At 41.2% G+C, this 12,901-nt stretch overlaps 1 protein-coding gene across 1 annotated transcript; it reads right to left on the bottom strand.

Moving 5' to 3' along the window:
* Window positions 1–3,861: 3,861 nt before the first annotated feature.
* Window positions 3,862–12,496, bottom strand: LOC21409511. The gene is made up of 5 exons (XM_024166660.1): window positions 12,363–12,496; window positions 11,880–12,080; window positions 11,321–11,557; window positions 5,237–10,213; window positions 3,862–4,887 (listed from the first exon to the last, which is right to left on the bottom strand). Exons 1-5 carry the CDS (start codon window positions 12,403–12,405, stop codon window positions 4,253–4,255), a joined length of 6,093 nt encoding a protein of 2,030 aa, XP_024022428.1. The 5' UTR covers window positions 12,406–12,496; the 3' UTR covers window positions 3,862–4,252.
* Between the last annotated feature and the right edge of the window lie 405 nt (window positions 12,497–12,901).

The raw sequence follows: 12,901 nt of genomic DNA, 5'->3' as shown, positions 1-12,901 counted from the left end.
GCTTCTTGGCCTCTGGAGCGTTTGGCGTCGAAGCAGGCTACTTGTCTCCGCTTCCTCTGCCTCGTCGCTTCTTTCCGTCCGGCTTTCCCACAGTCGACCCTTGATCCGTACCTTTGTTTTTATTTGACCTGTGCTCGGGGTCGTTCGCGTCTGCTTCCTCGGCGTTAAAGTATCCTTGCGCTCGTGCAAGGAATTCTTTGTAACTGGACGGGGCTTTTGGTTAAGCTCCCTCTTGAAGGGAGTGATTTTCTTCATGCTAGATAGCACCCCCATCAAGGCCTCCCGGTCGGTTATATCCGTCGTGGCGGCGATAGCCTCTTCATACCTTGCAAGCCATTCTTTTAATGACTCATTCGGCTTCTGATATATTGTTGTCAAATTTTGCTTTGGGGGAACATATTTTTTCACTCCTATAAACTGGAGGGAAAATGCTTCCTTCAACTCATCCCAGCTTGAGATAGAGTTTGGCTTTAGCGTCCAAAACCATCTTCGAGCGGAATCCGTTAGATGGTTTCGGAAGGCTCGGCACATGATCTCCTCAGCATATCCATGCAAGAGCATGTGCCCTGTGTACCTCTCTATGTGATCATCGGGACCCCCTCGACCGTCATACGGTAGGATCGACAGCGACCTGTATTTATCGGTGAGAGGCATCGCCATAATTTTCTCGGTAAACGAGTGGTCGTGCGTCTGACTAGGTGTGATGTCGACGTTTACCACCTTAGCCACTCGCCCTATGTTTTTCTTTAGGCCGGCGACATCGCCCGTGAGCCTTTGCTCTAGGCTAGCCATGCGCTCCATAATGGCTAGTGCCTCCTCCGTAGAGATTGCTGAGCCAGGTCCTCTCGACGCCTCAGGCCTCTGCGCATTGGGTCCGCCTCCTGCCCGTCCGCCCGTCTGTACTGACCCCGCATCTCCTGGGGGGTTCCTGCCAAGGTTCTGAGGTGGCGCTTCGGGGTTTCTCAGGCCTCCAGCTATTTGGTTCTCAGGAGCCCGGAGTCCGGCGGCCCTTAGACGACTGCCAGTGGATTGGGAAGGTCGAGGCCTGGGATTACCTCGAAGATTTTCACTATCCCCGATTCCCTCCGGGATGTCTTGACGGTCACCGGGGTTGTGGTTTCCAGCCACGGCAACTTCCATTGGCCTCGGGGCGTCTTCCAGAGGCAACATCGAGTTTCTTTCGTCCAAGCGCTCAACCACAGTCATCAGTCCCCGCACCAGGTCGGTTAGGGTAGTAAGCTGGGCCTGCATCTGCACAGGGTCTGGTTGTAGTATGTCTGGGGGTGGAGCTCCGTTCCTAACCGGAGGTAGATCTTCTTCCATCCCATTGTTTGCCGGATGTGCGGCAGTTTCTTCCATCTGGCCGCCTTGGTTGATGGCCTCAATTCTTCTTCTTGGAGGCATGTTAACTAACGTGCGAACCAGAGATTCCGGGTTCGGTCCCCTGCGGAGTCGCCAATTGTTGACGGTCGAATTTCGTCAACAGAAATACGCTGGATGCCCCTTTGGTATTCCGTTAAGTTACCGGCTAGAAATTAATTGTATATTTAGAATTATACTATGAAGTGTTTTCGAGACATGAATCTAACGCTTAAATAAGGGAACACACGGGATTTATAGTGGTTCACCCTATTAATGAAGGGCTACATCCACTTGTATAGGGTATAATTATTTTGAACTCTTTACAAATTATATACACGCTCTCTCTTTCTCTTTCTTTTCGAGTCCTCTCCCTTGGCATATGGAGCTTTGTCCTTTTTATAGCCCAAGCTTCCTTCGTGGGTGGCTTTCCCTCGTAGGTGGAAGTACTCGAGTGGCCTGCTTTCTAGGCTAAGATTATAGCCCACTAATCACTTTTGGACTGTTCACTCAGTCGTTTGGTCTTCTATTACGACTATGTGACTTCTTGTAATCTCTTGCTTCCCACTGCAGGGCGGTTTAAGGGTTTATAATTAATGCCTGCACTGCAGTCACCTCGGGGGTCCCACGCTTATACGGTCGACGCTGTCCCGTTGCGGCAGAGTCCAGGCACAGACTACAACCTGGCCGACCTTAGCTAAATCGCCTTTCCGGATGAGCTATATAGACGTCGAGGGTTAATGGGGTCGGCGGCCTAAACGGTCGACGCCTATGTCCACGCAGCCCCTGTGGGGCCACGTGACGTGCCTTTGTTGGCTGACGTGTCCAAGCGTATTTTCTGGTACATCAATAGGTTTTAGGCTTAGAATGACATATACTTAAAGACATAAATTATTTCACAGAATACCACAAGCATGTTATCACATTATGATTTCGCTTATTTTACCAATTCGAATTTTTAATTTCAATTTTGTTAATTTTGTTACAGTTAAAAGCTCATACAAAAAGTTGCATCTAACTTTTTTTTTTTGTTATAGTGAAAAATTCACACATAAAATTACATCTCAATAATAATTAAAAATTTGAATTCACAAACTAAACGAGACCTATATTTGGAATACCAAATTAAGATACCCGCCGGTATCTAATAACAAAACTAGTATCCAACTGAGATACTCGACAGTATCCGACAGACAAACGCTAGTCTTGACGACAATAGTCACCGACAGCTGCCAACTACCAACGCAACCAAGTCACTGAATCAAAATACCAATTGGTATCTGTCAAGATACTAGTTATCAATCGGTGACCACCAAGTCACCAGCGGGTAACCACCCAGATTTGTCAGAGACCACCGCAACCGGCGATGTTAGAATAACAAAAAATTACAAAACAAATTTGATAATCCACAAATTAGAAAAGAAAATTCACAATACCCGGGTAGGCATCGTTATACTGATCGGTATCCGCCAATACCCGCAACACCACAGTCCTTCCCGTCATCGAAACACAAAAGTTCACAAACACCTTCATAAAAATTCCAACACCACATATCAAACTTTACAAAATCCAAAAAAAAAAAAAAAGAAACAATGCGCCTCGCCATGGAAAGCAACCGGCTGAGCCGGAATCATTGACGAAGCTTACAAAGGCTAATCTCCTCCACGGCGGCAAAAAGAGGGAGATGATCTTTTGAGCCCTGGCAATCAACTTCTCCGATGGGGAGATCTGAGGAGGACCGGCGCGAAGACCAAATCAACTCCATGTGGCGGCAGCAACGAGGAGAGATATGCCCGCACAAAGGAGAAATGCCTTCGCGTGAAGATGGAGGAGCTGCTTTGTGGTCGACAAATAAAAAGGAGCTTTGTGCTCGACAGAGGAGGCCTAGCGGATGGGTTGTCGCCGGTGAAGCGTGACGGTGGTGGGTGGAAGGGGCAGAGGTTAGGGACGTTAGTAGCTGTGTGTGCGCACGTGCGAGAGAGGGGGGCAGAGAGAGAGAGAGAGAGAGAGAAGAGAGAGGGGTGACTAAGGAAGTGAGAGAGAAAGGGTTTGGAGAGTAAGAGAGAGAATGAGAAAAAGAAAAACTATGTTTAATTTGTGGGTATTGTTATTGTAGTATATTTTATAATAATTTAATGCCATCTTGCATATGTGAATCCACCCCTAAAATATGTGGCAAGTAGCATAATTATCCCAATATAATTGTCATTTAAATATGTAGGCCCATAATAGGATATTAAATAAAACCCAGCACCTAGAAGTGCTAACAAGGTATCTCACTTCACTAGCCTTGCCTGTTTTGGTTTTAATTCTACACTTAGTGAAATTTCCAAATTGTATTGAATCTCTTGCTAGTGCTTATGACTCTGTTCATTTAAATGAATGCATCTTCTCTTTAAAAATAAAAAAAATAAACACCCTCAAAATGGGGCTTATATATAAGAAAAAAATCATGAACAATCTTTTTACTATCACATAATTTTTGATGGACCATCTTATATTTCAACAAGACTTCCAGCAACCTAATCCAAGATATAATAGCATCTTATCGAAACCACAAAGTATAGATCCTTTGGCTCTCTCCTTGAGAAAACAGATAGATGGATCTACTAAATAGTGAATACTATAAAAACATCTCTGCAATTGAGTAAAGAGCCCATACATATACAAACCAAGGGCCTGCACGAATAATAGAGACCATAAAATTTACAAACCATATCGAAACATCTTTATTCTATGTACCTGTATTTAATAGTAGGAAAAAAAAAATAAATAAATAACTACCAGCACAAAAACTAGATTTTGCATCATAATCTTTAACTTTACCAGAGTGAGAGTCAATACGAACAGTACATATCCACCTTCTTTCTCGAGATTCAACCATTTGACGAATTTAATGAACAGATGAGCAACACATAAACTGTGCCCAGTATGGTCTACCTTTTGGTTTTCTTTTCTCTCTCTTAATCTCTGTAGGATACCTTGCTGGTGAATTCCATTCATTTCCAGTCTCTCTGTTAGCAGCCTGATCTAAGGGCGGTTCAGGAGCCGGAATGGAGCTGACTGTTGACGCTGCTTTGTCGTCTTTCTGAGGCGAAGGAGCTCGATCTTTCCGTTTTGGCGACTTTGCTCTGGTCTCAAGAGAGGCTTCACCCAAGAGGTTTTTCAAAGGAGAGTGTGGCTTACCAGTGCTCCAGTTTGTTACCTTTGCAATTTTCTGCTCATTCTTCTTTCTCCCTTGCGATTCATTCACGACGTGTGCAATCGAAGGGAACCACCCCGCTTGCACGGTTGAAGATTTTGTTTGGATTTCATCAGCCTTAGCTTTTTTGTCATTTTCCCCTCCAGATTCAACCAAAGTCATGAAAGACGGTGGCTCAAACATATCCGACTTATCAGGATATTGTCTTCCAGAAGCGGGTTTTGACTCCTTTGAGTTACCCCTCTCTCCTATTACCGGTTGGGATTCGATTGGCTGTACAGTATCAACATCTATAACAGCTTGCGCGTCTGATTGGATGGAAATCACTGTCCGATGCATCAAATAGAATAGACTCAGCTTCATGAAGAAATATTAGAATGAGGGATCAAGCCAAAACGCTCTAATCGCCAACTTTTTCCTCTCTTACATACGTTATCAATTTATCATCAACACATTTCAAGCTTTCCCATCAATATAACTATAGTCAAACACACGATAAAAAATTCGCATGGTAATACCAATATAACTACACCATTACGGAGTCTATTATTCTTGTTTTGCTGTTTTAGAAGCCATATTTTAGTGAAATTGTTTCTCAAACCAACAACTCTTACAGATCTTCAGATAAGGTTTTACCCAAACCAAACTTTGTTTATGAGAAAAAAAAAAAATTACCTGAAACAGATCCCCAGTTGTTTTCAAGACTGTCAGTTTGGCTACCAGAGTCAACCGACATACCATGTGTAGAATCACCAAACTGTTGTCTATCACTTTCCCTTTGAAACGATTCAGAACCCCTCCCAGAACCTGCATCAAACTCTCTAGCGAAGTTATCCTCGACTGCAGGAGAAAGAGTTGTTTCTTTTTCATGGTTATCCACAGTATATAGCAATGGTCTCAATTCTCTCTCACAATTTGATTGAGTGGCGGTATTGACTATGAGTTCGATCTGTACTTTGAAATTTTCGTCGAGTTTATCATCTACTGATTCTATCTGAATATCTCTCACCACGTCATCATCTAATTTGCTTGAATCAAAAGCACCATCTACATATGTGCACCCAGTTTCCTGTAACTTTTCCATAGGCCTAACTAGCACGTCCTCTGCAACAGTTTGGCATTCTCGAGGATGGCTAGCAGATTCTGGGACAGTTTTCAGTTGCACTGGCAGATTCTCCTCTACAGAACTATCCTTGCCTTCAGTTCCATGTTCAACAAGCTTCTCAGTTCTACCCTTCTCAGGATCAAAGGTATCATTACCTTCCTGTGAGTTGGTAGCTGGATTAACATAGAGTTCCAAGAGCTGGCTAGCAAATTCATGAGCGACTACAGCATTCCCTGGGCCACTTTCCTTTGTAGGACCAAAGCTATTATCACCTCCAATTTCAACTTTCACATGATCCGCAGCAGCATCACAAGAATCTGCGATTGTATCATCCTTTTTGGTCTCAACCTTCTCAAAATTACCAGCAGTCTTTTCCTCCTGTAAGTTGCTTTCAGGATTAACTTCAAGGTCAGAGACAATCCTAGCAGATTCAAGAGTAACTACAGGGTGCTTTGTAAGACTCTTCTTTGTAGGATCAACAATATTGTCAACTCCAAGTTCATCTTTCACGTGACCAGCAGTATCATCATAAGCATCTCCAGTTATATCATCCTTTTTGGTCTCAACCTTATCAAATGTACCAGCAGTGTCTCCTTCCCGTAAGCCAGTTACTAGATTAATCTCGACTTCAGAAAGAATCTTAGCAGATTCGGGAGTGACTACAGGATGCTCTGAGCGACTTTCCCGTGAGTGACTATCGCTGTTGGCAACTCCAGTTTCATCCTTCGCATCACAAGCATCTCCAAGTATATTATCCTTTATGGTCTCAACCTTATCGAAACTACCAGCAGTGTCTCCTTCTTGTAAGTCAGCTACTGGATTAATCCCGACTTCAAGGAGAGCCTTGGCAGATTCAGGAGCAAGCACATGATGCTCTAAGCAAATTTCCTTTGAAGGACTATTGTTGTTGTCAACTCCAGTTTCACCCTTCAAATCACAAGCACCTGTAGTTATACAATCCTTTTTGGCCTCCACCTTATCGATTGTGCCAGCAGTAACTCCTTCCTGTAAGTTGGTTTCCAAATTGATTTCGACTTCAGCAAGGTTCTTAACAGATCCAGGAGTAACTGCAGGGTACTCTGAGCGACTTTCCTTTGAGGGACTGTTGTCATTGTCAACTCCAAATTCATCCTTCGCATCACGAGCAGCAGCATCATGAGGATCTCCACTTATTTCTTCCTTTTTGGCCTCAACCTTATCAAACTTGCCGGCATCATCTCCTTCCCGTAAGTTGGTTTTTGAATTAATTTCAACTTCAGCAATGTTCGTAGCAGCTTCAGGAAAAACTACACGGTTCTCCAAGCAACTTTCCTTTGAGATACTATTTCCATGGTCAATTTCAGTTACATCCTTTGCATCATAAGAAGCGGCATCACAAGCATCTTCAATTATTTCTTCCTTTTTGGCCTCAACCTTATCAAACTTGCCAGCGGAGTCTCCTTCCTGTAAATTGGTCTCACAATTAATTTTGACTTCAGCGAGGTTCTTCACAGATTCAGGAGTAATGCTTACAGGATCCACTGAGAAAATTTCCTTTGAAGGCCTATTGCTATTGTCAACTCCAGTTTCATACTTCGCATCAAGAGCAGCAGCATCACGACAATCTCCACTTATTTCGTCATTTTTGGTCTCAACCTCATCAAAATTACCTGCAGTGTCTCCTTCACGTATGTCTGATTCCGGATTAATTTCGACTTCAACAAGCTTCTTAGAAGATTCAGGAATAACTGCAGGAAGCTCTGAGCGACTATCCTTTAAGGGACTACTATCATTGTCAACTCCGGTTTCATCCTTCACATCACCAGGATCTCGAGTTATTTTATCCTTTTTGGTCTCAACCTCATCAAAATTACCAGCGGTGTCTCCTCGTAAGTTGGTTTCCAGATTAATTTCGACTTCAGCAAGGTTCTTGGCAGCTACAGAAGTAAGCACAGGTTGTTCCAAGCAACTTTCCTTCGAAGGAGTATTGCTGTTGTCATTTCCACTTTCATCCTTCATAAAACCAGCAGCAGCATCACGAGCATCTCCAGTTATTTTGTCCGTTTTAGTCTCAATGTTATAAAAATTACGAGCAGTGTGTCCTTCCCATACGATCGCTTCTGGATTAATTTTGACTTCAGAGAGATTCTTAGCAGATCCAGGAGCAACTACAGGAACAGGGTGCTCCAAGCTACTATCCTTTGAAGAAATTTTCCTGTCAAATCCGGTTTCATTCTTCACAGGACGAGCAGCAGCATCAGTATCATCATTTTGAGTTGCATCAGCCTTTTCACCTTCAATATTCAGAGAGTTCCCAGCATTATCTCCTTCCTGTAAGTAGGTTGCTGGATTAACTTGGAAGTCAAATCCACTACCAGTACCTTCAGCAGCAGTTACAGGATTCTCAGCATAGTCAACCTCTCTGGCTCTTTTGTTGTTGTGATCTCCAGACAAATCAAATTTCTCATCTTTCTCGGAACTGTTCTCATTGACTAAGCGGGTTTCTGGAACTGTTCCCGCATGGTCCGAAGCAATCCCCAAATCCGCATCAGGTACTGCATTGTCAAAATTTCTTGAAACATTTCCCCGTAAAGTGTTTCTGCAAATATCATGAGATCCCTGTTCTTCGGTAGAGGAGACTGAAAAGGTTTTTTCCACAGCGGCTCCTATTTCATTGGATCTCTGGTCCTCAGTAGTCTTGACCACAAGCTGAGACACATCAGCATCCCCTTCAACAAGCACTTCTTTGACAATTCGCCCGCTGCTCCCCTGATCCAGTTGAACGCTATCTTTTAAAACATGCTTATCGGAAGAAGAAAGCACAATCCCTTCACTCTGGTTAGACTGACTACTCTCCTCAAAAACAAAACCATGACTCTCATCCCCCTTATCTTTAGTCTGTTTGGATTCTAAGGTGGCAGATTGATCTAATTTCATTACTTCATGGTCTTTGAAATCCTGAAGCACGATCTTGAGATTGTCAACTTCATGTATATCATCTGGTACAGAAAGCGAATGTAAATTTGCATCGACTCCTCCCTTCTTCTTAGCTACGTCATCAAAATCTACAAAGTCTGGTCCTGCAATCTCCACCGTTTTTTCAGCCATATCATTGAGAGCATTCACAAGTTCAACAGATTCTACTTCAAGAGAAACATTACTTTTGGAAGTTTTCAAATGGAACCCGTCACTATGCTCTTCCTGCAATTGAAGATTACCATCGTCCGGCTTAGGTCGTGAAGATTCTGAATTTACTTTAAGAGTTTCGTCCGACTTTGAAATGGCCTCATCTGTCTCGCCATCTAACTTACTGGGTGGTGTCTTAATATCCTGTAAATTGCTATCAAAATAAGTTTCTTTCTGTCCCTCCAGTTTGGTCTGCTGTTCGGCCAACTTCAAAGAGCCATCAACGACATCATCAACAGTATTGCTATCAAAATAAGTTTCTTTCTGTCCCTCCGGATTGCTTAGCATTCCGGCCATTTCCTTGCTATCAAAATACGTTTCTTTCTGTCCCTCCAGATTGGTCCGCTGTTCGGCCAACTTCAAAGAGCCACCAACAACATCGTTGCTGCTATCAAAATAAGTTTCTTTCTGCCCCTCTAGATTGGTTCGCTGTTCGGCCAACTTCAAAGAGCCACCAACAACATCGTGTTTGCTATCAAAATAAGTTTCTTTCTGTCCCTCCAGATTGGTCCGCTGTTTGGCCGACTTCAAAGAGCCATCAACTCCATCCTTGCTATCAGAATAAGTTTCTTTCTGTCCCTCAAGATTGGTCCGCTGTTCGACCAACTTCAAAGAGCTATCAACAACATCATCGCTGCTATCAAAATAAGTTTCTTTCTGTCCCTCCAGATTGGTTCGCTGTCCGGCCATTTCCTTGCTATCAAAATATGTTTCATTCTGTCCCTCCCGATTGGTCCGCTGTTCGGCCAACTTCAAAGAGCCACCAACAACATCGTCGTTGCTATCAAAATAAGTTTCTTTCTGCCCCTCCAGATTGGTTCGCTCTTCGGCCAACTTCAAAGAGCCACGAACAACATCGTGTTTGCTATCAAAATAAGTTTCTTTCTGTCCCTCCAGATTGGTCTGCTGTTTGGCCAACTTCAAAGAGCCCACAACATCACCCTTGCTATCAAAATAAGTTTCTTTCCGCCCCTCCAGATTGGTCCACTGTTCGGCTGACTTCAAAGAGCCACCAACAACATCTTCCTTGCTATCAAAATAAGTTTCTTTCTGTCCCTCCAGATTAGACCGCTGTTCAGCCAACTTCAAAGAGCGATCAACAACATCATCGACAGTGTTGGTCTTCTGATTCTCGGGTGACGCATCTTCAAGAGTTTCAGATTTGATAGGGTGCAAGTCATCTACTGAAGCATTTCTATTGCCATCAAGCAAAACAGCTAAACCTTCAGTTTGACGATCCGAAAAAGCACCAACCATACGATTGGAGTTGAAGCTTGCTGAAGATCCTGGCAACTCTGATGCATACCCTGATCTTTTACTTGTAGTCTCTGGAATTTCAGAATGCTGCTTTTCACGTGAACTGCCCAGAGGTTTAACAGTGTCTGCACATTTAAATTTATTTTCTGTTATGGAAGAACGATAAAAAAACAGGCACATGAATTAAAAAAAAAAAAGGCGCATGAAAACTCTAATCTCGGGTAAAATATCATTTTGGTATAATGTAGTCTAACACTTTATCAAATTGGTACCTCCCTGTTTGGAAAATCTCATTAAGGTACCCTGTTATTCAAAATAATATCATTTAAGTACAGCCCCGTTTTTGGACATTGAATGACAGTTATATCCTTTCAATGAGAAAACATAATTAAAGAAGCAAAAGAAAAAAAAAATCCTTAGAAAACCATAAAATCTTAAAAAATAAAAATAAAAACAAAAACTCCAAAAACGACATGAATTTACTAAAAAAGTAAAATTCTATGTGTGTGTGTGTTTTTTTTAAAAAAACATTTTGAAGTCAAAGGGAAAAACCATCATTTTATGTACGAAAAACTGGTTCAAGGTACCGGATTATATTTTTTGAATAACAAGGTACCTCAATGAGATGTCCTAAACATGGAGGTACAACTTGTAAAGTGTTAAACTACAAAATACCATAATCATATTTTCCCTATAATCACACCGTATGAAACATATCAATTAAAAAAAAAAAATAGTATCTCCTGATATCACCTGAAAAACATAATCAGGACCCAAAAAAAGAAAAAAAAAAATATTACCAACACCCTTACATGTTAAAGTGTATGATAATTTGAATTACAATTTTAGTTACGGAAACAAACAACCGCTCTGCTTTAACATATAATTATTAAGCAAAATATAGTTGCTAATAACAACAACAACAAGCCTTAATCCCAACTAGTTGCTAATAATCAACAAAAAAAAAGTCCGGAAAAATGAACATGATACTGATAATGTGGCACACAACTTATTACACCAATTGGGAGATCTTAGTCCCTTCATAAACATCTGTTTAATGAAGAGAAAAGTTCGTGAATTTCAAAGGAAGGGTGATTAAATACCACAAAAGTCTTCTTACCATAACTTCATTTTCCAACTAAATAAATAACAGTTAAAATATTCACTAAACTGTATGCAGAGAAAGCAGCCAATATCAATTGAAAATTAGTTGCAATAATGTTGAAGCTCACCAGCAACTGGACCACGCTCAACGGATTGTGCCATATCTGATTCAGTCTTTAAATTCTTTTCCACATTCGTTGCTGATTCTCCAGCATCCTCTGCACGCCCTTGTGTTCTGCCACCATCTCCGCCATCTAAAAATTCTGCGGCAGCATCAGAAAACGCCTCATCTTTCGATCCACACGGAAATTCCTTGGTTCCACCACTGCCCTTCTCATGACTACTTGCTCCCAAGACTTGACGACCTTATGCAGCCAAATTAACCAGTACAAACACATTAAAATTCATTCACATAAGGCAAACATTAAAAAAGAACTAAAAAACAATAATAAATATACAAATCTCTAAAACCAACTGAACCAAGAAGCTTCAAAATGTTTTATCTTTTCCAAAAAGTTGATAATTTCACCAAACTCATTAGTAATTTTCATGGTCCTTCCTGAGAGAATTTAAGACCCAACACAAAAGTCTAGTCTTTTTAGCCAATATTTCTTCACCAAATATACAAACAAAGCATGGCACTAAAAATGAAAAAATAAAAATAAAATGCAAAAAGTAAATTCTCACTGGGGTTCTTGTGATCTTCATCAGATAGGTGCTCATCATCATCAGAAACATTGGAATGTGCGCTTCCTTCAAAGTCACCAAGCTTGTAACCTTCAACCTTTCCACAGATCCTCTTGTGAGCACGTCTGTGTTTCGCACTTGGGTGTGAGTTTGGGTACGGCCATCCACATTTGTGACAAATATGAACTCCATGGTGGTGATCTTGCCCAGCCCAAAAAAAAAAAAAACAATCCAATTAATTAGTATATTAATAAAAGAGAGAAAAAAAGTACAAAAACAAAAAATACTCAAAACCCACAAAAGTTTTCATAGGAAACAACAAAACCATGAAGCAAAAAAGCCATGATTTCAAGAGAGAAAATGAAATCATAAAGAAAATCAAGAATTGAGCAAAACCCAAGAAGCATTTCTGTTGGAAAGTGAGAAAACGACAACAACAGTTGAAACAAACGGAAAAACAAAGTCTTGAGATCTGAGCAAAACCTGACTGTGTATGGGCGAGTTTTTGATGTTGTTGATTATCCATTGATTGAAAGAAAGGACAAGTTTTTTACAGAAAACAAAAACAAAAGAAAATAGGGTCTGTGGAGAGGAAATGAAAAAAGGAGAAGAAAAGGAAGAAGAAGAAGAAGAAAAGAAAGGTAGGCAAAACAGGGAAGAAATGGGAGCAAAGTCTTTTGTAATTTTTTTCTTCACAGTTGTTGTTTGTTCCTGATCTGGTAACACTTGGAACGAAAGTGGTACGGACCGGTGTGAGGAAACAAATGACCCGTTTATTTTGCTGCTCTATGCTAGGAGAGTTTTTTATTATAATAAAAAAATTAAATACGATAACTTTTGAAATTTTTTTATTATAATAAATTTTAAATTTTAAATTTAAATGAATAAAATAAACAGAATTAAAGTGTTATTAAGGGCTTGTGCGCATGTTATCAATGGACACACCAATTACTCCCTCTAATCCTCTGCTGGAAGGACTATGAATTGTTGTGTGTTACTGCTTTGTCTGCTTGTACCTATGA

Source organism: Morus notabilis, unplaced genomic scaffold, assembly GCF_000414095.1.
Source record: "Morus notabilis unplaced genomic scaffold, ASM41409v2 Scaffold35, whole genome shotgun sequence".
Classification (NCBI taxonomy): Eukaryota; Viridiplantae; Streptophyta; class Magnoliopsida; order Rosales; family Moraceae; genus Morus; species Morus notabilis.
The sequence above is the reverse complement of the archived record's forward strand: the minus strand, read 5'-3'. Positions and strand labels throughout refer to the sequence as shown.